The sequence below is a fragment of the Sus scrofa genome, chromosome 1 (assembly GCF_054392235.1).
Source record: "Sus scrofa isolate SSC_HxYL_T2T_F1_AM1 chromosome 1, Sscrofa_HxYL_maternal_Yorkshire_Landrace_v2.0, whole genome shotgun sequence".
NCBI classification, from domain to species: Eukaryota; Metazoa; Chordata; class Mammalia; order Artiodactyla; family Suidae; genus Sus; species Sus scrofa.
Window position 1 is genome coordinate 135,386,770 of NC_139383.1, and position 25,527 is coordinate 135,412,296.

Below are 25,527 nucleotides of genomic sequence, written 5' to 3' on the forward strand. Positions count from 1 at the left end.
CCTTAACTCTGTGAAGCAGGTATTGTCACACACTCTACAAGTGACAAAATGGTGATGAAAATGCTTGAGTGGGACCCTATAAGGCACTATTCAGTGAGAGAGCCAGGACCCGAATCCTGGTCTGTGGCTCCAAATCCCGTGTCCTGATCAGCTCTTCCTGGACGAGAAGATGTGAAGCCAGCTTGTGCCAGGACGGCTGCAGGGTTTCTGCTTTCTGCACCTGCGTCCCACAGTGGGCCTGGGCGTGGCCCCAAATTATACCTGAGGGATGCAATTACAGGCATTTTACTGCTTGCAAATATAGGAAGTTATGATTTCATCTAGAGTTGTTCACAACATGCGCTACTCTGGGGAAGTTACTTTTTAAAAATCAATATTGGGGGAGAAAACTGCTCAATATTTCACCATCTGTGTTTCTCAACTGTCTCCTGTGACCTTTCTACCTATCTGTTGCAAAGTATTAACCTTGACTTTCTCCAGCATATAGACAAGCAATCCCCTTAGCTACTTGGCAGTAGTGAGACCTGGTCATCCATCCTTTTGGAAATCATCTTACCCAAAGCATTGCTCTTGTTCCTTTCCTCCCTGAAATGATGACAATGAGGCTATCCCAAATGAAATTTTCATCTAAGGTCTTAAGGCACAAAAGGGGGCCTTTGCTTCAAAATTAGACAGGAGTTATTCAGTGCATGAAAAACAATCAGAGAAGCTACTTTAAAGTGTGCATTATAGGAGTTCTCCTTGGTGCTCAGCAGTAATGAGCCCAACTAGTATCCATGAGGTTTCGGGTTCGATCCCTGGCCTTGCTCAGTGGGATAAAGATCCAACATTGCCATAAACTGTGGTGTCGGTTGAAGATGCAGCTCGGATCTGGCATTGCTGTGGCTGTGGCATAGGCCGGCAGTGGCAGCTCTAATTCAACCCCTAGCCTGGGAACTTCCATATGCTGCAGGTGCAGCTTTAAATAAAGTGTTGTGTTACAAAGCCACCTTCCTCAAAAAAAATAATATTCTGGAGGTGATTTGGGGCTCAGCAGATTAAGGATCTTGTCTCCGTGAGAATGTGGGTTCAACCCCTAGCCTCATTCAGTGGGTTAAGGATCTGGTGTTGCCACAAGCTGCAGTGTATCTTGGATCCAATGTTGGCATGGCTGTGGCAGAGGTCTGCTGCTGCAGCTCCAACTCGATCACTAGCCTGGGAACTCCCATGTGCTGCAGGTGCAGCTGTAAATAGAAAAAAAATTAAATAAATGATGATATTGCATGTCTGTGCTAATTCTATCCACAGGATTGTTGAAGGATTTTATAAGAAAACATCTAGTGCTAACTACATACCAATACCCTCCTATGCACATGACATGTGTTTGTTCCATTAATTAATTAGCAGTTTTCTCAGCCAGCACAAATGATCAGTGTGCCTTGAGTAATTACTCACCGACCTCCTCCTCCTCTCTATCAGCAACCATTGGGTCTTCAACACATATTAACTATAAAACAGGACTTACAGTATGATCCTATTTGTTTTCAGGAATGTCATAGGTAATAATATTAGGACACTAGAGAAAGGACACCAAGATGCTATTAGTTGTTACAATGGGTGATAGATTTGGGGTGATTGTATTCCTTCTATTGACCTATGTTCTCTAAATCTTTGTAAAAACTAGACATAAGGAAAAAACACACTAAAAAATGTTCCTACAAAAAAAAAAGGCAAAAAGCAGAAACAAACAAACAAAAAAACACCCTACTAAATCTGCTGACTTAGATCTCACTTCCCTCCCTGTATCTCAGTGGTCCCAAGCTGCCACCTGGCTCTGTTTTTACTATACCCACAGCTCATCCAGGGCTGACACCAAGGCAGAAATTGAGAAGGAAGAAGCTCTGGGAACAAGGGGCAGGAAAGCATTTTCAAAGTCAGCTCTCCTAGCCCTGTGTCACTTCTGGACTCAGGATCCCCCTATACGGTGGGAACAGCAGCCTCACCCCGACCCCGGCCCCACCTTTGGAGAAACCACCACCCTATCCTGATCTCACCCCTCCCCACTGCCCTTACTGCTGCTGATCTGGGTAAACAGATGCAATGTCAAAGGCAGGCCTGTCCCTTGGCCAACCCCATATTTGTGGTTAAGGACATATGGTTTCAAAGGTCAAACTTTTCTGGAGTTCAGCACATTTCTGATCTTTCCCAGCTCAGAAGAGTGAGAGCTAGAGACCAATGTACCAGCCAGGAGTGGCTACTGCTCCACCCACCCTCAGCAATAAATTCTCCCCAGCATAATGTGAACCACTGAAGCAATTTCCTGATGCTTGGAGGTTTATTCAGAATGCAGGATCATAAACAGACCCAGGAGGCACCCGTTCACCCTATGAGGGATTTCAAAGTGACTGACCCCAGAGCCTCAGCCATTCCCAGAAATACAGCTTCACTCTTTGAAGATGCATTTTTGTCCACATTTAGGGAAACAGTTGTGGCTGGTTATTCCCAGGACTTCTTGGACCTTGCAGAGAAAGATCATTTGGGGTGAACTGCCCCCAGCTTTCCCTGACTCAGCAGCCCACCCGGAGCCAGGCTGCAGCCAGCTCAGGCAGGAACTCTGTAATGGCCAGGGATGCCACAAGCAGGGCAGAATACCCCATCTCTGCCTGTTTCAGGAGCACCACCTAGTGAAAAATGGTGCCACCTTTTGTAGCACTGTTCTCCCATTCTAGAATTGAGGTCAGGTGACAGGAGTGAATGCGCTTACTATAGTGGTAGACTCTATCGTCCAAACAGGACATTTTAGAGAATGAAAGGGGGCACTATTAATAGCTACACCAGAATAAGAGATGTTAGGAACATCTCAGACCCACCAGGTGGGGTGGTCATCCAGAAAACATCTCCCACTTCCGTGGACAGACTAGGAATCTGCTGCTAGGGTGATGGCCTCTTCCTCCTCAGAACATGTGCCACTGAAGAAAGTCTACTTTCAAATCCAACCAAGGCCTCCTTTGACAAGCCCCCTAGCATCCTAGGGAACAGAGAAGAAACTATCACAGAAACCACAGATATGCGGCAGGGCCCTTATCTGTCTGGTTCACCAAGACAGTGTTTGGCAGCTAGGAGGTACTCAATAAATCCTTTCTGAATGAATGGACAAATGTATGCCTGAGCAGAGGTTCTAAAAATATCAGGGAACTTCAGGAAACCAGAGATATACTTGGAAACCCTAGGTAACACTGTCACCTAAATGAAGTAACGGTGTAGGTTTGAACTCGTTGGAAGTTCCCTGACAGTCTAGTGGTAAGGATTCAGAGCTTTCACTGCTACATTATGGGTCCAATCCTTCATCTGGGAACTGAGATCCCACATCAAGCCGCTGCACACCATGACCAAAAAAAAATTTTTAATTTTTTTTAAAAAATCTGGCATTGCATAGACTGCTATGCAATGCCCTTTGCTGGAGTTTATCAATAAATACAAAACATGAAAAGCTTTCAAATACTAGATTGAACTGAAACTGTAAGCTTCCAAATACACTGACTGAGGAGTGCCCATTGTGGCTCAGTGGTAATGAACCGGACTAGTATCCATGAGGATGCAGGTTTGATCCCTGGCCTTGCTCAGTGGGTTAAGGATCCAGCATTGCCATAAGCATGGGGTAGGTCGAAGATATGGCTCAGATCTAGCATTGCTGTGGCTGTGGCGTAGACCAGACCCCTAGCCTGGGAACCTCCATATGCCACAGGGGATGGCCTAAAAAGAAGATAAACAAACTGATTGGGAACAAACATCCTGAAGCAACTGCTCGACTTCAACTGGAAGTACTTCCTGCAATATTTCCAAGGTGATCACATTCAAAATATTACCAGCCACAACTGGGACTGAACCAACCCCATCCTCACTGTGTGCATGTTCTCCTCAAAGCAGGGACCATGAGAGAATTAGATTTGCAAGAGATTTACTGGAGGGGAATGTCTGTCAAGGCTAATGGAGAAGAAACCAGAAAAGGCAAGCTGGGGCTGTCAGACCATGATCCAGGAGGGACACCTGGGAGAGGAGGAGGGGAAGGAAGGGGGGGTGATACAGTTCTAAAAAAGTTTCCACCAGGCTGAGGGGTAATCCTGAAGCCAAAGTTTCTGAGTAGAGGAGGTCCCCATCCTACACGAAGGAGCCAGCATGGGTACCCCAGGCATCAGTCACTGGCTGGGAGAACATAGTGGTGGAGCAGAGGGGCTGCAGCAAGGCTCTCGGTCCACTGTGTCCCAGAGCATGAGCTTAGGCCACACACATTTGGGGCTTTTGCAGACACTATCTGAAATAATACTCTCCCTGCGATGACTCTGTTTTCTGTAAAGCCAAACGGGTTCTGATGAACTTATGTCCACTATCAGTTGAATACTCAAGGCAGCTAACAGGTAAGTTATCCTACCACCACCATTTTTTCCTCCCAAGGGCTGTAACTTTTTCATTCCACTGGGCAAGATAAAAGTTTTCTCCTAGGATCTCAATCAATGGCAAGCTTTTATTTAAAAAATTTGAAGTCTATTCTTTCATTTAAATGTTTCCAAAGAATCAGATGCATCCTGGGCAGCCCCCAAGGTGGCTGTCCAGAGGGAATGAAAAGACAGGCATTTGGTCACCATTATCCAGAGATAAATTCTTTACAGCGTTAGGTTTTGAGTTCTTCATGCTGCTCTTGGTCAATCAGTGGCTGTGATTTTGGATCCAGAAGTCATCCGAGGACAGCAAGAGTCATGCCATCCTTAGCTCATACCCAGATGGAACAACTTCCGCAGAAAGGCTGGTCCTCCCCAGTAACCCCTGGGAGAAATGACATGAAAAAGTTATTTGCAGGAAAAGATGGGGATGACTTCAGCCAGCAGGATATTTAAAAGGAAGTCAGGCTACTCACAGAGGATGCTTGTCAGGCCATAAAGCAAGATTTGTCTAGTAAGGCAGAAAGATCCCATGACTAGGAGGGGACAGGCCTTGGCTTTGACACAGATTTGCTACATAAGCCTGAACAAGCTGACTCAATTCAGCAAATCTGTACCAAGCCTCTACTACATGCAAACTGTAGTCCTACTTTCAATTTTTCATAAATTAAGTGCAGGTCAGGGTTTCTCATCTTCAGCCCTACTGATATTTTGGACCAAACATTTCTCTGTGGCAGGCCTGTCCTGTTCAGCAGCATGCTTGGCCTCTGCTTACTAGATGCCAGTAGCATCTCGTCCAGTTGTGACAACAAAATAAATCCCCAGGTAGTGTGAAATGTCCCCTGGGGACATCAACCCTGGCTGAAAAACACTGCTATCAATATTTTGACTTACTTTTCTCAAAGGGTTTGGGAAAGTCAAATGAATTTTTTTCTGGGAACAGAATTATTATATGTGTTATTCTGTTTACTTATTGAATGCCTACTATGAAGCTGTCTCTTTATGTATTGCCTTTTTCATCCCTATCCTATGAGGAAGACAGTATTACTTTCACTTTGCAGGTAAGACACCTAAACACAGAGTGTTTGAGCAACTTGCCCTAGGACACACAGCTAGTAAATGACAGACACATGATTCAAACACAGGTCTGACTCCAGGTATGACTCCAAACTTATGCTCTTATTCAGTATGTTTCCTTTGTCCTACAACATAAAAAAAAAAAAAAAAACATAGGAATTCCCATTGTGGCTCAGCAGTAACACATCTGACTAGTATCCATGAGGATGCAGGTTCAATCCCTGGCCTCATTCAGTGGGTTAAGGATTCAGTGTTGCTGTAAGCTGTGGTGTAAGCCGGGAGCTGTAGCTCCAATTCCTCCCCTAGCCTGGGAACTTCCATATGCCGCAGGTGCAGCCCTAAAAAGAAAAAGAAAAAAAAAATAATGTAGCCCATTGATAAGGTACCTGGCAGGTCCAAGTGATTTACTATGATGATTACTATTATTTATCCAGGAGGAAGAGAGAGCCAGAACTCAGAAGACAGAAGATTTGGGCACTGTCGATAATGAAGAGAAGAGGCTGCACCCTGGGTAGGCGGTAGCTGTGCCAGAGCTCCCTCCCCCTCCCCCAGGACAGTCCTTCTCCCATCACACCCAGCTGAGGCTTCAGAACCCTCCACAGGCACCATCACTAATTAATCTACGGGACATGGCACAGCAAGGTGGATCCCTCTGGCCAGTCCCACTCTGGGTCATAGCTCCTGAAGCAGGAGGGCCTCCTGCTAATAGGTGTGCCTGTCCCTGGGGCAAGGTGCTTACCTTAGCATCCCATTCCAATACAAGAACGGCATCATGTTAGCCTTCATGAGGTACATGGAAAGTCTCTCTTTGCTCTGGTCAAAGGGGAAGGTTTCCAGGGGCTTAGCGTTGTAGTCAAACTCCGCAAGAATCACACGGTTGTAACCAGTCACCAGTGGACACGACGTGTAGCCATCATACTATAATTGGTCATGAGACTGAGTTGGAAAGTGGCTTTTTTTTTTTCGTGGTGCTATCTAAACACTTAAGCACTTATTATTTACTCTGAGAAGTTGCAAAATTTTGTATACTCTAATTTTTTGGACAGAGAAAAATAGAAACTATAAGCAAAAAATATATTAAAGGCAAAAACTGAAGTGCCCATACTAGAGAAGCTAAGAAAGTGGCAAAATTGTGGGAAAACACTGATTCAATGCTGAATGGGAGATGGTAAATTAAGACAGTGATCCTTACAAGGCATACAAACCTTCTTCGTTGGTGTCTGATTCTTCATAATCAGAGAAATTGTTCTGTCAAGGACTCCTGACTGGGCAGCTATGTGAGAAATGGAAAAGTCAGAAAAACAGAAGCATCTAGATTTTTCTACGAAAACTAATTTGTCAATAAGTTTAATATGAACACGTTAAGAAGCCCCCAGCCTCACCAAAAGGTACAACCTAAGTCTGATCATAGAAAACTAACTACTAGATGGTTCTAAATTGTGGGATAGTCTAAAAAACAACTGGCCTGGACTCTTTATAAAAATGCCAATGTCATGAAAGTAAAAAAACAAATGTAAGAAGCTTGTTCTAGATTAAAGGGAACCAAAGAAACACGACAACCAACGCAGGGTGTAGCCCTTAATGGGCTCATGGATTTAAGGTGGAACAGGGGTGGGGGGAAGGACAGGAAGAGCTATAAAGGATACTTTTTTAGAAAAACTGGAGAAATTCAAATTGGATTTTACCAATGAGTTTATAATTTAATGTTCAGTTTCTTGGACATGATAATGGCCTTGTGGATATAGAGAAGAAAGTTCTTTTTCTTAGAAGACAGAGGTTGAAATATTTGTGAGTGAAGTATCATGACATTAAAACTTACTTTTAAAGGATTCAACAGAAAAATGTATGTAGAGTGATCAAGCAAAATATTTTATTGGTTAATATATTGCGTCACAAAATATTAAAATTTGTTAACATCTGAAGGACATATAGGTATTCATTTATACTTTCAAATTTTTCATAGGTTTGAGGGATTTTGTTTTTTGGTTTGGGGTTTTTTTTTTTTTTTTTTTTTTTTTTTTAATCTTTTTAGCTGCACCCACAGCATGTGGAAGTTCCAGGGCCAGCAATCAAACCTGAGCCACAGCAGTGACAATGCCAGATCCTTAACTCACTGCACTACCTGGGAACTCCAGTTTGAAATTTTTGAGATGAAAGGTTGGGAGAGGGAGGGAGTGGGAGGGATCGGGAGCTTGGGCTTATCAGACACAAGTCAGAATAGATTTACAAGGAGATCCTGCTGAGTAGCATTGAGAACTATGTTTAGATACTCATATTGCAACAGAACAAAGGGTGGGGGAAAAATGTATACATGTAAGGATAACTTGATCCCCTTGCTGTACAGTGGGAAAAAAATAAATTTAAAAAAAAAAGTTGGGGGAAATTATTAGTAATGAAAAAGGCATTCATTGGATTTCTTAGGAAATCTTTCTTAGGCTGACGTAGTCAGCAAAAGTAATACAACATGTTCCTCAGATGTGTAATTCACACCAAGCATTACCATACCCAGCACCGTCAGAGAGGTCTGTGCTTTATGGCACCTAGAGAAGACAGTTCCTGTCTACAGAAAACAGAATCTAAAAGGTAATTCTCCCCATCACTGCTAGAGCAGAACATCGACATGAAGAATTTAGTTTTCCAGGCTGAGGCCTTAATCGTGTACCAATCAGGGCACTCTCCACTGTATCTGTCTTAACAGAACAATTTTCTGCTCTGCAAGCTTTCATTGACTTGCATGTGTTTTCCAGAGAAACAAATGCTTCCCTAGTTTTACGGTGTATCGGGCAGAAGAAAGATAGCCAACTGCCTGGCATCAGGGACAAAGGTGGCCAGGGATTCGAGCATGGCAGTAGAGAAGTAACAGAATCCCAGAAAGCTAGGAAAGAGGTACCTCTCTCTCATGCCCCCTCCCCTGATAACCACCCCTCTGACCAAGAAAAGGCAGAGGAAGTCACGCTACTCAGGTGCAAAGCACTCAATGCATACTTTCTTCTTTAAACACAACACTAGGTTCGTTGACAGCCTGTCTCTGCATCAGCAAGGCCAACGTCATTTTCAGACCACAAAAGCTGCTTCATGATTAATGAAGGTAATGAACTATATCTTCATTAATATAATGAACATGTAAGGAAATGTCATTTGTGTACAACCTTTGTTCTCTGTTATGACAGTACTTTAGGGTGACATCACTCTGAGCTGGGAAGGAGCAGAGCTCGTGACCCTACCTACAGCAGCAGCAGTCTTGGATGTTGGAAGGTTGGTGCAGTCCCCAATCCCAAACACATTTGGGTACCGCTTGTGCTGCAGAGTGTCTTTATCCACGTCCACCCAGCCAGCAGCATCAGCCACAGGACTCGTCTTGAGGACATCTGGTGGGCTCATGGGTGGTGTAACGTGAAGCATCTCATACTACAAAAGAGCAGACCATCCAAAAATGTGTGTTTCTTCTGTTACTTCTATAGCCCTACAAGCTCTCACCCACAGTCTGCACCACAGCTGCTTGAACGATCAGTGCTCATGCTGGTCCCCATCTCCTCCCAGATCTGTGCAATGCAGTGATACAGTAACTGACGTGGTCTCCCCAGACATAGCCCACTTGACCCCTTGGAAGTATGCACCAGGGAATCTGAAACACCAGAGTGAACCTCAGCAATACTATGAAAGAACCCAACGTGATGCGGGTGCTGGATCTCAGCTGCTCTCTCCCTGATTCTCAGCTATGGACTTGGAAAGTCTGGTACTTCCGTTTTATTCCTCAAAAAGGAGCTCAGAATGCCCAAAATGTGTAAAGGCCATGTTAGGGGCTAATAAGTGAGCATCATTCCCAAATGTAGGTCAACTCTCAGAACACATAAAGGGAATCATCAAAATATCAATTGAAGATGAAATAACAGGTGATAAGGACATTGGCCAGCACTTTGGAGAAGAAGTCTGATTTAGTACTGGGTTTAGTGAGAAGGGTAGTTTGTTTGTTTGTTTGTTTTTCCCCAAAAAAAACCTATATCAAGGCTACCTTTAGCAATAGGACACTGACCATCCTAGTCACTTTTTTTTTTTAGCTTCCTAGGAGCTGCAGCCTATGCCACAGCTACAGCAACAACAGATCCTTAACCCACTGAGCTGGGCCAGAAATCAAACCCATGCCTCCAGAGACAAGCCCAATCATTAACCCACTGAGGCACAGCAGGAACTCCCCCATCCTGGTCACTTCCAATGGCTCATTTAACTCTTTTGTTTATGTAATATTTTTGGGCTGTTTATATAATTTTTCATAATTTATCCTTCTTATTCTTCTTCTCTCTTTTTTTTTTTTTTTTTTTTTGGCTTTTTAGGGCTGCACCCACAACATATGGTAGTTCCCAGGCTAGGAGTCAAATAGGAGCTGCAGCTGCCAGCCTAGGCCACAGCCACAGCAATGTGGGATCTGAGCCACATTTGCAACCTACACCACAGCTCACAGCAACCCCTGATCCTTAACCCACTGAGCGAGGCCAGGAATTGACCCTGAAACCTCATGGTTCCTAGTTGGGTTTGTTAACTACTGAGCCACGAAGGGAACTCTGATCCTTCTTGTTCTTGTATTTAATTTGAATAAGCTCCATCCAGCAATTTCATATTGACTTAAATGTTCACAAAACATTTCATTACAATGAAAATTTACCATCTTAGGGCCATCCTAACTTTGTGATCATCAACAGCGCCTGGTTTCCATAAGGAGGTCAGTCAGTACCTTCACCAGGGCCTGGCAGTCAATGATGGCAGAAGGAGTTAGGAAGGTGACTTGCATTTATTCACATCCTCAGACAAGCAGAAGCTTAATCAACCTTATTGCAGGAGTGGGGCAAATGGGCAGTGCTCTGCAAAGTACTCTGGGTGCTCTTTAGGGCCCTGGATCTGTTAATGAAGCTGGAGAATAAACACATATCTGTGGGAAAGCTAACAGAATCCATCATCCACCAAATTAGGAAGACCATGTCTAATTCTGCCATTAACCAGAACCACTTTTTTTTTAGCTGAAGGCTAAATCTTATTAAAGTCACCTCTATCTACTAGAGGTAACATGCTTGGATTTCACAAATACACATGAATTTCACACATCTTTTCAAGAAGGAAAGTCAAATGTTTCCACATAACCATCATAAAGGCATGGAGTTATATCTATGAAGCAAGAGGACTACTGCTTCATAGATTTATGGAAAATTGGCATTGGCATTTAGTTGTTGCTTGTTCTTTTATCCACTATTTCCTTAAACTGAATCTGATAAATAACCTGGCTCTCCCTCATTCACATAAAATAATCTATTCAGAATAATGGTTTTCAAACTTGAATGTATATAAGAAGCATTTGGGAGACTTGTGGAAAATGCAGGTTCTTGGGCCCCCTCACCACAAGATCCCAATCCAGTGGGTCTGAGAGAAGAACAGGAATGTGCACTTTAACAAAACCCCCTAGTGATTCTGACACATGAAACCTGCAGGTGACAGTCTTAGAAAGACTTGAAGGAACAGGTTCATTTACAATGAAGAACGAAGTGCTGTTACCTGGATGGATCACTTCACCACTCCTTTCCTCATCTATAAAGAAATGCACTACACAAGATAATCTCAGAATCTCTAGTTCTGGGACTTTGTGATATACAACAAGTTTAGATTTGTTTAAACAGGAGACTTGGACCAATTCACAAGCTCTCTATGAAGAATCAGATTAGAGGCTTTGGGGTACATGCAATTTTTTACAGCAGTGGTTCTCAATCATTAGGGGAACTTTTGAAACTCCCACTCCTCAGTCCATACCCCAGACCAATTAGCTAAAATCTCTGTGGGTTAGACCCAGGCATCAGCACATTTTAAAAGCGTTCCAGGAGTTCCTGTTGTGGTGCTGCGGGTTAAGAACCTGACACAGTCTCTGTGAGGATGTGGATTCCATCCCGGCCTCTCTCAGTGGGTTAGGGATCAGGTGTTGCTGCAAGCTGTAGCACAGGTCACAGATGTAGCTTGGATCCACCACTGCTGTGGCTGTGGCGTAGGTCTCAGTTGCAGCTCTGATTCGACCCCAAGCCTAGGAACTTCCATATACCAAAGGTTCAGAGAAAGAAATGGGAAAGGAAAGGAGAGGAAAGGAAGAGAGAATGGAAAGAAAGAGAGAAAGAGTGAAAAAGAAAGAGAAAGAAAATAAATAAACAAACAAAAGCTTTCCAGGTGATTTCAATGTGCAGCCAGGGCTGATAGGCATTGCTCTAAAGCCTTTTGGTAGACTTTTTGAAATTCATATTTTAAACAGAATCTGATAAATAACCTGGTTCTCCCTCATTCACATAAAATAATCTATTCAGAATAGTGGTTTTCAAACTTGAATGTGTACAAGCAGCATTTGGGAGACTTGTGGAAAATGCAGGTTAGGTCTGGAGAGAAAAATCTAACCTAAAATCCTATACTTCAAAAAGGATGCAAATAATCTTATTTCTTTATAAACCTTTTAGAAGAACAGTCACCAATTATTTATCCAAGTCCCTATCTGCAGCCTCAACTATCCACAGCACAGCTGAGAACAAAAGCAAAAATGACCAAATTAACAAAATTAAGCTCGCCCACTCAAGCACATACATTTTGCTCATAAAAGTATGCCATAGGCCTTCACACATAGCCTATGTGCTTTTACTTTTACACAGAATTGAAGAAGTGTGGCTATCTCATTTTCCAGCCAATAAAAAAAAATAGGCAGTAGCAATTTCAAGGAGCTGAAGATAGAAGGGCCTTCCAAAGTTACTCAGGACTATCTGACAGCCAGGAAAGAAGAAAACTGGAAAACTACAAAGAGGACACACACAAAATCAAACAATAGAGTAGCCTGAGACCCTTTTGTAAAATGATAACTAGCCCTAAAACAACCCATTAGGCTCTAGGAGATCACTATGTAAGAGCTGTTCAAAATTATGACCCTGAGCTAGGGCAAGTAGATACTAGATGAGCCTGGGACATACTCAGGCATGACACCACGAAGCAAGGAAGTGCTCCAAAGTATGATAGGGACATGTCACAAGGACAGAAGAACCATTCTGAAAGGACCCCTACTGACCAAATCTGAAACAACTTGAGCACTAAAATAATTAAGGACAGTGATGAATTAGAAACCACGTTGGGAGGAGTCCCCTGGTGGCTCAGTGGGTTAAGGATCCAGGGGCTTGGGTCATTGTCATGGCTTGGGTTCCATCCCTTGCCTGGGATACCACAGGTAAGGCTAAAAAATAAAATAAAATAAACCACAGTGGGGGGGAATAGGGATTCATGAGTTCATACTAATGATTAATTAATTAATTGAGAAGAGAGGGCTTTTGCTGACAGGATGTCAAGAGACTATGAGTAAAGGTTGGTGGAAGGGAATGCCGGATCGGAACATCGTTCTGCAAACACCATAGCAAAGATTGGATTAGTCAAAAATCACCAACGGATGCTAAATCTAGTGGGAAATGTTAATGAGTAGGGTGTTCGCATGGTCTTAAAGTGCACCCCCTTCTTATTAGCAGCAAAGAAGAAAAAGAATAATTGTTCAATGCAGAAATTGGACCATATCTTTTTTTTTTTTTTTTTTTTTTTTTTTGTCTTTTGTTGCTATTTCTTGGGCCGCTCCCGCGGCATATGGAGGTTCCCAGGCTAGGGGCTGAATCGGAGCTGTAGCCACCGGCCTACGCCAGAGCCACAGCAACGCAGGATCCGAGCCGCGTCTGCAACCTACACCACAGCTCACGGCAACGCCGGATCGTTAACCCACTGAGCAAGGGCAGGGACCGAACCCGCAACCTCATGGTTCCTAGTCGGATTCGTTAACCACTGCGCCACGACGGGAACTCCAAGGACCATATCTTGACTGATGATCAAAGTGAGCCTCATCAATGAGAGGCAGATGAGCACTGTGTGTCTTCCAATGTGATACTCTGGAAAGACACATTGTTTATGTGGTGTTTCAGTCCAAAAAGCATATCCTGAAGAAAGAAAGCATAGGCAAGCCCAACATGGGGAACATTCTATTAAAAAATAAAAGTGGATGGAGGGGAGCTGTATTATCCTAAAATATCAGTGTCACAGAAGACAAAGTAAAGCTTTCACATTAAAGGAGGCTAAAGAGACATGGCAATTAAATTCAGGACTTGCCTTTTTAATTTCAGACTGGCTTTTGTCCTGGAGGGGAAAGTACTACAAATGCTATTTGCTAGCCAACAAAACTAAAACATAAATCTTAGATTAAGATATTGCTAAATTTACTGAACTGAGAACTGTACTGTGGTTAAGAGAATACTCTTATCTCTTAGGAAATTTACATTGAAATATTGAGAGGTAAAGGGCCATGATGAGTAATATACACAACTCACCTTAAATGCTTTAGGGGAAATGTGTTACATTACATTTAGAGTGAGAGAGAGAGGAAAAGCAGAAAGAAAAACAGATAGAAATCAATGATAATACAAATGGGGTAAAACTCTAAAAGGTGAATCTAGCTAAAGGCTGGATACAGTTTTTGTTGCACTACTTTTATTTTTGCACCTTCTCTAAGTTTGAGATTATTTCCAAATAAACCTTTTAAATTATGATCCTGAGTCATTAGCTACTTTTTGGTCCCACCTAGAGAATGCAAAAGTTCCCAGGGCCAGGATGTAAGCTGCACCACAGCAGTGACCTGAGCCACATGACAATGCTGGATCCTTAACCACTGGACTACAGGAACTCCATCAACATTTTAAATGATACTCATTACACACCATTTAAGAAAGGAAAGATATGTGCAATACATTTTGGAAAGAGCTTGCACTAACAAGCTTAAAATGTGAAGTTTTGGTATTTAGAAAATTAATCTTTAGTTCACTTCAAAATTTCCTTTTATGGACTCCTTCATTCCTTTAAAGATGCTAAATGAATCAAATGTGACTGTGTACTGTCTTCTCATGGCTAACAGCTCCTGCCAGAATGACATAAACAAATGATGCTTTTCTCCAGTTGCCTTTACATCTTCTTTTTAATGTACTATTCCCACTTCACAGAAGAAGCAATGGACACATAGAAACCAAGCCCATACACAAAGGCTAGATCTTTCCAAGAAGGATGTGGCTCCACCAGAGCTTTCAAGGATATTTAAGCATTTCTTTGATCCACAGGTGGAAGACACCCATCACTCCTGAACTACCCACAAGCAGGGCTGATCCTCACAAACCACAAATTGAGATAATTACCAAACTTGCATTTAAGGGGCTCTTCTTAAGCTCTGGGCAATAACTGAAGTTGTGAAATATTTTTCACTGCTTCAAGGAACTTAGTGCCAAGAAAAGCAGACACGAAAGAGAATAAAAATTCACTTGGTACCTGTAGATGAAACCTCTTCAACTCCCATGGGAACAGCCTCTAATCTCTTTCTTTTCCCCATCCATGTTGGTCCACCTTCTCCCCATTGCAACCCTAAGATGCTCATGGTAACCAGCCTCCCAAGCACGTAATGATGGTGGACAGGGAAGTGGGGGTCTGAATGACACCTGTGTCTGTGGCTCTGCTCAGTTGACAGCTTCACCTCAACACTCACCGAAATCACTTGAGTCTCTCCAGGTTTGTCCAGATTCTCAAAAACAGCCTCTTGTTTATCAGCTCGGACTTCAATGAGGTTTTGCTTGTAGTTAATAGTGAGGTTCCTCTCCCGGATAATCTCCTGCAGGGCATCTGCATACTTCTTGACCCCAAAAATTGCTCCAAGGGATGTGTTGAAAATGATATTGGCCTTGGATCTCCTCCCCGTCTGAGAAAAAGGATAGAAACAACCAACATCAAAATATTTCTCCAGCCACTTTTTTTTTTAAATTTGTAACATAAATAAGAATTAAAACCTCAGAAGAGACCTCACCAGCTTTATTCATCACTATGGACTGGGGGGGGGGCGGTGAGGTGTGGACCAATCCACTGCCTCCTCCTGACTTTCTGTCAGTGGCACAGCAACCAAGGGCACACTTGAGTCAGGGGTCAAAGTGGGCCCTGCTCAGTGAGGGCCAGAGATGAATGCCAAGTCCAAGGAAAGATGGAGCCGAACTGTTTACTGCTATATTCATTTGCTGATTCACTCAGTGAACATTCAGTGAGGTCCTAGAGGGGGCTGGGTGCTATCTTAGATGCTGAGGGGACGGAAGTAAACAAAACAAAGTTCTTGTCCCCTTGGCCCACACACTCTAGTATGGCTTATTGTTTCAGAGAGGCCAGTCTTCTCCCAAGGGCCCAAGATCTGTGGCACTTGAAAGAGAAAGTTCCTCTCAGACCATCTAAGACCTAGGAGATGTGATGCAAAGAGAATTCCAGGTGGGAAGAAGGCCAGCATCCTACTCTTTTCCTCTGTTCCGCTCCTTTTAAGATTTACTCACCTGGATCACAGTATTTGAAAGAAGTTGGGTAGGTAAGAACCTCAAAAGGCTGTGCCAACTCAGAATTCCCAGAATGACCTTTCTTAGAATCAGCAGTGATGGTGGACCTGTTCCTTAACTGCCCACCCTACAGGGTCAGAGCAGGTTTACATAACTCAGGGGAAGCCCTCCCAGGGCCAGGTTCCAAGCACACATTTAACACCCCTTCAGTTCTACCTTCCCCTCCCCTCTGCCTACCTGTCCCTTTACAGAGCCAGAGGCTGCTTTGAATCCTGACACTGTGTCATCAAACCATCCATGCTTTGGTAACCCAACCGTGACATCCCACACACCAGAAGGAGGGCAACAGCAGCTTCCTTGCACCTTCTTGCCAGTTACACCTGAGCTGTGGAAACCTGAGGGTGTCTGAGGAATGCTGAGAACACATCCCCACCTAAACATCTCCTTCCACTAAGGTTTGAAGTTCTATGTGAACTTTTTTTTGCCTTTAGAATTGGCATTTTGCCTATTATACATCCAAGTGTCATTAAATATTAATCACATTGAACTTGAGTGGGAACAGGTGAGGATGATATTATGTATAAAACTGAACAATGTGCAATTAATTGTGCAACTACATGGAAATACTTAATTTCTAACATACCTCCCCAGCAGACTTTTAGATACACACTTAAAAGTATATTACAAAGACTATTTAACAACCTGTAATACATCCAAACTTGTATTACAGTATAACTCTAACCATGTTGTTTTTTATGGCCACTCCCATGGCATATGAAAGTTCCTGGGCCAAGAATTGAATCCAAGCCACAGTTTTGACCTATGCCACATGCCAGATCCTTAAGCCACTGCACTGGGCCAGGGATCAAACCTACAACTCTGTAGTGATGCAAGCAGTGGGATTCTTAACCCACTTCACCATAGCAAGAACTTATAACAATGTTTTTAAAAACATGTATGGGGGGAAAAAAATGGTAGGACATGCATGTCAAATTGGTGACAGCAGCTATATTAAAGCATTTGGATTATGAATGACTTCTTCCTTTTTTCCATTTTGTAAATTTCCAATTATATAATTTTATACGCATGTAATACAAATTTAGAAAAAAAGAAAAGGTATTTTGACATGGATGAAAATGGAATTCTGGCAATCATTGAATTGGCACTTTCTGCCCTCCTTGGCTCTATCCCCAGAAAAGCATACCTTCCTGAAATAGGCTTCTGATAAATACATGATCTTCTGTGGGGCTCCGGCACACTTTACTGGAGTATTGGGGAAGGTAAAGATTGCATTACCCTCCTTGAAGTCCTGCAGCGCTTTCCATGTCTTCTCTACTGTCCTAAATGAGTAATTGGACCCTATTTTGGGATGGTCAAAACCCTCAGGGAGGCCTTTGATCTGCAACAAAGCACAAAAGTTATTCTTTTTAACAAAAGTTCAAATGGAGTCTGTGTTTTTTGTTTTTTGTTTTTTTGTCTTTTTGCCTTATCTGGGGCCGTTCCCGCGGCACATGGAGGTTCCCAGACTAGGGGTCTAATCGGAGCTATAGCTGCTGGCCTACGCTAGAGCCATAGCAACTCAGGATCCGAGCCATGTCTGAGACCTACACCACAGCTCACAGCAATGCCAGATCCTTAACCCACTGAGCAAGGCCAGGGAGGGAACCTGCAACCTCATGGTTCCTAGTGAGATTCATTTCCGCTGTGCCACGATGGGAACTCCTGGAATCTGTGTTTTTGTTTTTATTTTTGGTTTTTATGGCCACACCCATGGCATGTGGAAGTTCCCAGGCCAGGGAATGAACCCATGCCACAGCAGACAATGCTGGATCCTTAGCCAGCTGTGCTACAAGGAATCTGTGTTTAGAGTCCTTGTTCTCATATCATTTCTACAACCTCTCAAGCATTTCAGCACAATTACTAGCTCCCAGGCCTCACACACAGTCAAACAGACAGGTGGTTGAGGCATCTACTAAGCCAGAATTATAGTGCCTGAAGTCACCGGTCAAACTGCAGAAGAGGCTCAGCCCAGAAGGAGCCCTTGGCCTCCCTGGCCTAGAAACCATTATTTGAGCATATCTCTTCCCACCATCACAGTGAGGACAAGAAGCCAGCCATACTTCCTTTTTGGAGAACCAGATGACTTAATGGAAAGAAGAATGAGCAGAACCAAAAGCCACATTGGCAGTAATCACAAATGTAAATGACCATATATCAGGATGGACCAGATCAAGCTCTTGGTAAAGGCAGTAAAGGCAGGTAATTAAAAGCATGGACTTGGAAACCCTACTGCCTCAGCTTGAGTCCTAGTTTTTCCACTTACAAGTGTGACCTTGGGTAAATTACTCAGTAAATCAGCTGGTGGCCCTCAAAGTGTGGTCCCCAAAGTGTAGTCCCCAGAGTAGCACCACCCGTGAATGTTTTAGAAATGCAAATTCTCGAGAGAGAGAACAAGATGGCGGAGGAGTAGGGGGACACGCTCGCCCTCTCCCACAAACACAACAAAAAAAGCACATCTACAGAATAAATGACTCGCACAGAACAGCAACCAATCGCTGGCAGAGGAACCTAAACTCCAATAACGGCAAGAAGTTCGTGACATTACTGGGCAGAACGGGAGAAAAGAGGAGAGTGAGAGAAGGTGAATCCAAGCAGGACGGGCGCTCCCGAAAGGGAACTGCGGAGGAGAAAGGGATCCCGCACCCTGGAAAGTCACCTACACCGGGGAAAGAACAAACGAACCGGAGGAATCTCCAGATGCAGAGAAGAGTGTAGCAGTAAGTTGGAGTACGGAAAAGCCGATCAAGAACCAAACAGACCATCTGAACTACGGGCACAGTCACCAAAAATTGAGACGCCTGGGTGGGGGCTGGGCACCGAGACCTCAGCTCCAGAGGTTAGTCCCCGAGAACGGGCTGGGGGCGCGGGGTGGAGCGGAAACTGCTTGGGAGGTGTAGAAACCATTTGACGGGGCAGAGACTGCCTGGGAGACTAGAAAAGCTGTCGCAGAGGAAGGGAACAATACTCTAGGGGCGGGGAAGTGGAAAGCCGCATCAGAGGGAACCTTGGAGAAGAGCCTGGTCTGCGCCCGTGCTGGGGAGGGGAGAGAAGAAGGGGTGGGTCCCCATAGAATACCCCCGACGCCACAGCAAGCGTACAGGCCCGCTAGCTAGCTGAAAGCTGTGCTTCCCAGTGCATCCCCTCCCCCCACCCCCACCACCCCCTACGCTCTCACCGGACCTGGGGCTGCCTGCCATCCAGGAGGGCTGGCCTCAACAATTGCCTGAAGCCTACCACCGTAGGGGCTGTCCCTGCACAGGCCTGCTTGCCCTTTGGAGGGGCTACACTTCCGCAGAGCAGCACCAAACACCACCAGCCCCGAGAAAAGGCCTGCAGCCCAGAAAAGCTAGAACAAGCCTAGCCAGGCCGTGAATAGATCTGCCTAATTCTCGGATGGTTTTTCTGGGTCGGGCTGCCCCAGGGAGGAGCCTCTTGGATTTCCAGCGGCCCTGCGACCCGCCCAATCCCCCAGGGGGTGCCAAGCTCTAGAGGCTCAGCTGCATAGGACTGCCAGCTTCAGGCAGGACCCCCTACAGCCCAGAAAAGCTGCAACAAGCCTGGCCGAGTCGGGAAAAGCTCTCAGACGGTTTTTCTGAGTCGGGCTGCCCTGGGGAGGAGCCTCTTGGGTTTCCAACAGCCCTGCTACCCGCCCAAGCCCCCAGAGGGTGCCCCACTCCCACGGAATAGCTGCTCAGCACCACCAGCCCCCTGGAGGACCCCCTGAGGCCCAGAAAAGCTGCAACAAGCTAAGCCAGACTGTGAAAAGATCCGCCTACATTCACAGGCTGTCCTTCTGAGTTGGGATGCCCTAGGGAAGAGCCTCTTAGGTTCTCAGTGACCCAGATAGCTGCTCCAGCCCCCAGGGGGTGCTGCACTCCTGAGGAACAGCTGCCCAACACCGCCAACCCCCTGCAAGAACCCCACAGCCTAAAAACACCAGAGCAAGCTCTGCATGACCAAGTGAAATCTGCTACCATCGTGGTGTGGACCTCCCAGTCCTGTCTGCCCTCAGGAAGTCCTCCTTTGCTTCAAAGAAACACTGTTAGCCCCATCAACACTCCAGAAAAGCCACACTGCCTCAAAAAAGATTGACCAACAATGCCAGCCCTCAGGAAATATTCCACGGCAGTGACAAGGCAAACACTGCCCGATCACGGAGAGTACAACTCCCTCAGGAGAAAGAAAACAACAAGCAAGATGAAGAAGCTGAGAAACCACCCCCAGTCAAACCAACAGGAGAACTCACCCAAAACAGTCAACAATGAAACAGATCTCTGCAGTCAGACAGACCTGGAGTTCAAAAGAGAAATAGTGAAAATACTGAAGGAATTAAGAGAAGATATGAACAGTAATGCAGATACCCTCAGAAAGGAACTAGAAAATATAAGGAGGAGCCAAGAAAAACTAGAACATTCATTTGCAGAGATGCAAACTGAACTAAGGGCAGTAAAAACCAGAATGAATAATGCAGAAGAACGAATCAGTGATATGGAAGATAGAATAATGGAAATCACTCAATCCGGTCAATAGACAGAAAACCGAATCAAAAAAACTGGAAAGCAATATAAGAGACCTATGGGATAATATAAAGTGGGCCAATCTACGCATAATAGGAATTCCAGAAGGAGTAGAAAAACATAAGGGGATGGAAAATATATTTGAAGAAATTATCGCTGGAAACTTCCCAAATCTAAAGGATACTGGGTTCAAGATACAAGAAGCACAGAGGACCCAAACAAACTGAGCCCAAACAAACCCACACCAAGACACATCATAATAAAAATGGCAAAAGTTAGTGATAAAGAGAGGATCCTAAAGGCAGCAAGAGAAAAACAGAATGTTACCTACAAGGCAACCCCCATAAGAATATCAGCTGATTTCTCTACAGAAACACTACAGGCCAGGAGGGAATGGTAAGAGATATTTAAAGTGCTAAAAGGAAAAAATATGCAACCTAGACTACTCTATCCAGCAAGAATATCATTTAAAATAGAAGGGGAAATAAAAATTTTTTCCAACAAACAAAAACTTAAAGAATACAGCAACACAAAACCCAGGTTAAAGGAAATATTGAAAGGGCTTCTCTAAACCAAAAAGAAAGGAAGGAAAGGGAAGAAAAAAGAAAAGAAAAAAAAAAGAAAAAGAAGAAGAAGAACTAGGACTGAGGAAACCACAATCAGAGAGCAGTCACTCAAATAAGCCAGCATACAGATTTAATCATGAACTTGCTTCCAACAAAATAAAATTAAAAAGAAAAAAATTAAAAAGAGTCATCAAAACCATAAAATGTGGGCAAGGGATGTTAGGAAATAAATAACCCTTTTTCTTTGTTTGTTTGTATGTTTCTCTTCTTAATTTTAATATAGTAATGAAGTGTTTGAAATTACAGGACCATCAGGCTAAAACACACAATTATGGGAAGGGGTTAGCATACTTAAAAAACAGGGCAACCACAAGCCAAAACCAAATATTGCATTTGCAAAAATGAAAAAAAAAATACACTCAAGCAGATAATAACAGAAGACCATCCAACCAAAAAAAAAAAAAAAAAAAAAAAGAAAGGAGAACCATAGAATCAACTGGAACACGAGGTTCAAATGGCAATAAATAATCATCTATCAATTATCACCTTAAATGTCAATGGACTGAATGCCCCAATCAAAAGACACAGAGTGGCTGAGTGGATAAAAAGGCAAAAACCTTCAATATGCTGCCTACAAGAAACTCACCTTAGGACAAAAGATACATATAGATTGAAAGTGAAAGGGTGGCGAAAAATATTTCACGCCAATAGACATGACAGGAAAGCAGGAGTTGCAACACTCATATCAGACAAAATATACTTTAAAACAAAAGACATAAAGAAAGACAAAGAAGGACACTACTTAATCATTAAGGGATCCATCCAAGGAGAGGATGTTACTATCGTCAACATATCTGCCCCAAATATAGGAGCACCCAGATACATACAACAAATATTAACAGACATAAAGGGAGATACTGATGAGAATACAATCATAGTAGGAGACCTTAATACCCCCTCACATCAATGGACACATCCTCTAGACAGAAAGCCAATAAAGCAACAGAGATCCTAAAGGAAACAATAGAAAAGTTAGACTTAATTGATATCTTCAGGACACTACATCCAAAAAAATCAGAATACACATTCTTCTCAAATGCTCATGGAACATTCTCAAGAATCCACCACATATTGGGACACAAAGCGAATCTCAATAAATTTAGGAGCATAGAAATTATCTCAAGTATCTTCTCTGACCACAATGCCATAAAATTAGAAATCAACCATAGGAAAAGCAAAGAGAAAAAATTGACTACATGGAGACTAAACAACATGCTACTAAAAAACCAATGGGTCAATGAGGAAATCAAGAAGGAAATCAAAAAGGAAATTAAAAACTACCTTGAAACAAATGATAATGAAGACACAACCTCTCAAAATCTATGGGATGCTGCGAAAGCAGTGCTCAGAGGGACATTTATAGCAATACAGGCCTTTCCCAAAAAAGAAGAAAGATCCCAAATTGACAACTTAACCCTCCACCTAAACGAATTAGAAAAAGAAGAACAAAAAAGACCTAAAGTCAGCAGAAGGAAGGAAATTATAAAGATCAAAGAAGAAATCAATAAAATAGAGACTCAAAAAACAATAGAGAAAATTAATAAAACCAAGAGCTGGTTCTTTGAAAAGGTGAACAAAATTGACAAACCCCTGGCCAGACTCACTAAAAAGAGGAGAGAAAGAACCCAAATCACCAAAATTATAAATGAAAAAGGAGAAATCACAACAGATACAGCAGAAATACAAAAAACCATAAGAGAATACTATGAACAACTATATGGCAACAAGTTTGACAATCTGGAAGAAATGGACAATTTTCTAGAATCTTACAGCCTGCCAAAACTGAATCAAGCAGAAACAGACCAACTGAACAGAACGATCACTAGAAATGAAACTGAAGAGGTCATAAAATCACTCCCTACAAATAAAAGTCCAGGACCAGATGGCTTCACAGGTGAATTCCATCAAACATATAAAGAGGAATTGGTGCCCATTCCTCCTTAAACTCTTTCAAAAGGTTGAAGAAGAAGGAATACTCCCAAAGACATTCTACGATGCCACCATCACCCTCATTCCAAAACCAGACAGAGATACCACCAAAAAAGAAAACTATCGCCCAATATCATTGATGAATATAGATGCAAAAATTCTCAACAAAATCTTAGCCAACCGAATCCAACAACACACCAAAAAAATTATACACCATGACCAGGTTGGGTTCATCCCAGGTTCACAAGGATGGTTCAACACACGCAAAACAATCAGCATCATACACCACATTAACAAAAAAAAAGTCAAAAATCATATGATCATCCCAATAGACGCAGAAAAAGCATTTGACAAAGTCCAACATCCATTCATGATCAAGACCCTCGCCAAAGTGGGTATAGAGGGAACATTCCTGAATATAATCAAAGCCATTTATGATAAACCCACAGCAAATATAATACTCAATGGGGAAAAACTGAAAGCCTTCTCACTCAAATCTGGAACAAGACAGGATGCCCACTCTCACCACTGCTCTTCAACATAGTTTTGGAAGTCCTAGCCACAGCAATTAGACAAACAAAAGAAATAAAAGGCATCCATATAGGAAGAGAAGAGATCAAACTGTCACTGTATGCAGATGACATGATACTATACATACAAAACCCTAAGGACTCAACCCCAAAACTACTTGAACTGATTAATCAATTCAGCAAAGTAGCAGGATATAAGATTAACATTCAGAAGTCAGTTGCATTTCTGTATTCCAGCAATGAAATATTAGAAAAGGAATACAAAAATACAATACCTTTTAAAATTGCACCTCACAAAATCAAATACCTCGGAATACACCTGACCAAGGAGGTAAAGGACCTATATGCCAAGAACTATAAAACTTTAACCAAAGAAATCAAAGAAGATGTAAAGAAATGGAAAGATATTCCATGTTCCTGGATTGGGAAAATCAATATTGTAAAAATGGCCATACTACCCAAAGCAATCTACAGATTCAATGCAATCCCTATCAAATTACAGATGGCATTTTTCACAGAACTAGAACAAACAATCCAAACATTTATATGGAACAACAAAAGACCCAGAATCGCCAAAGCAATCCTGAGAAACAAAAACCAAGCAGGAGGCATCACTCTCCCAGACTTCAAGAAATACTACAAAGCCACAGTCATCAAAACAGTGTGGTACTGGTATCAAAACAGACAGACAGACCAATGGAACAGAACAGAGAATCCGGAAATAAACCCTGACACCTATGGTCAATTAATCTTTGACAAGGGAGGCAAGAACATCAAATGGGAAAAGGAAAGTCTATTCAGCAAGCATTGCTGGGAAACCTGGACAGCTGCATGCAAAGCAACGAAACTAGAACACACCCTCACACCATGCACAAACATAAACTCCAAATGGCTGAAAGACTTAAATATACGACAGGACACCATCAAACTCCTAGAAGAAAACATAGGCAAAACACTCTCTGACATCAACATCATGAATATTTTCTCAGGGCAGTCTCCCAAAGCAATAGAAATTAGAGCAAAAATAAACCCATGGGACCTCATCAAACTGAAAAGCTTTCGCACAGCAAAGGAAACCAAAAAGAAAACAAAAAGACAACTTACAGAATGGGAGAAAATAGTTTCAAATGATGCAACGGACAAGGGCTTAATCTCTAGAATATATAAGCAACTTATACAACCCAACAGCAAAAAAACCAATCAATCAATGGAAAAATGGGCAAAAGACCTGAATAGACATTTCTCCAAAGAAGATATACAGATGGCCAACAAACACATGAAAAAATGCTCAACATCGCTGATTATAAGAGAAATGCAAATCAAAACTACCATGAGATACCACCTCACACCAGTCAGAATGGCCATCATTAATAAATCCACAAATAACAAGTGCTGGAGGGGCTGTGGAGAAAAGGGAACCCTCCTGCACTCTTGGTGGGAATGTAAACTGGTACAGCCACTATGGAGAACAGTTTGGGGATACCTTAGAAATCTATACATAGAACTTCCATATGACCCCACAATCCCACTCTTGGGCATCTATCCGGACAAAACTCTACTTAAAAGAGACACGTGCACCCACATGTTCATTGCAGCACTATTCACAATAGCCAGGACATGGAAACAATCCAAATGTCCATCGACAGATGATTGGATTCGGAAGAGGTGGTATATATACACAATGGAATACTACTCAGCCATAAAAAAGAATGACATAATGCCATTTGCAGCAACATGGATGGAACTAGAGAATCTCATACTGAGTGAAATGAGCCAGAAAGACAAAGACAAATACCATATGATATCACTTATAACTGGAATCTAATATCCAGCACAAATGAACACCTCCTCAGAAAAGAAAATCATGGACTTGGAAAAGAGACTTGTGGCTGCCTGATGGGAGGGGGAGGGAGTGGGAGGGATCGGGAGCTTGGGCTTATCAGACACAACTTAGAATAGATTTACAAGGAGATCCTGCTGAATAG

At 42.9% G+C, this 25,527-nt stretch overlaps 1 protein-coding gene across 12 annotated transcripts in view; it reads right to left on the reverse strand.

Moving 5' to 3' along the window:
* Window positions 1-4,476: 4,476 nt before the first annotated feature.
* Window positions 4,477-25,527, reverse strand: part of SQOR (sulfide quinone oxidoreductase) — a 377,873-nt gene continuing 356,822 nt past the window's right edge. For 11 of the 12 annotated variants that reach the window (XM_085024319.1, XM_021091830.2, XM_085024063.1 and 8 more), the window contains 6 exons: window positions 17,085-17,279; window positions 15,058-15,267; window positions 8,717-8,900; window positions 6,698-6,765; window positions 6,232-6,410; window positions 4,482-4,800 (listed from right to left, as the gene is read on the reverse strand). In XM_085024319.1, coding sequence (XP_084880445.1) covers window positions 4,743-4,800; window positions 6,232-6,410; window positions 6,698-6,765; window positions 8,717-8,900; window positions 15,058-15,267; window positions 17,085-17,279 — 894 coding nt within the window. In that variant the 3' untranslated portion in view covers window positions 4,482-4,742. 12 annotated transcript variants of the gene reach the window in all.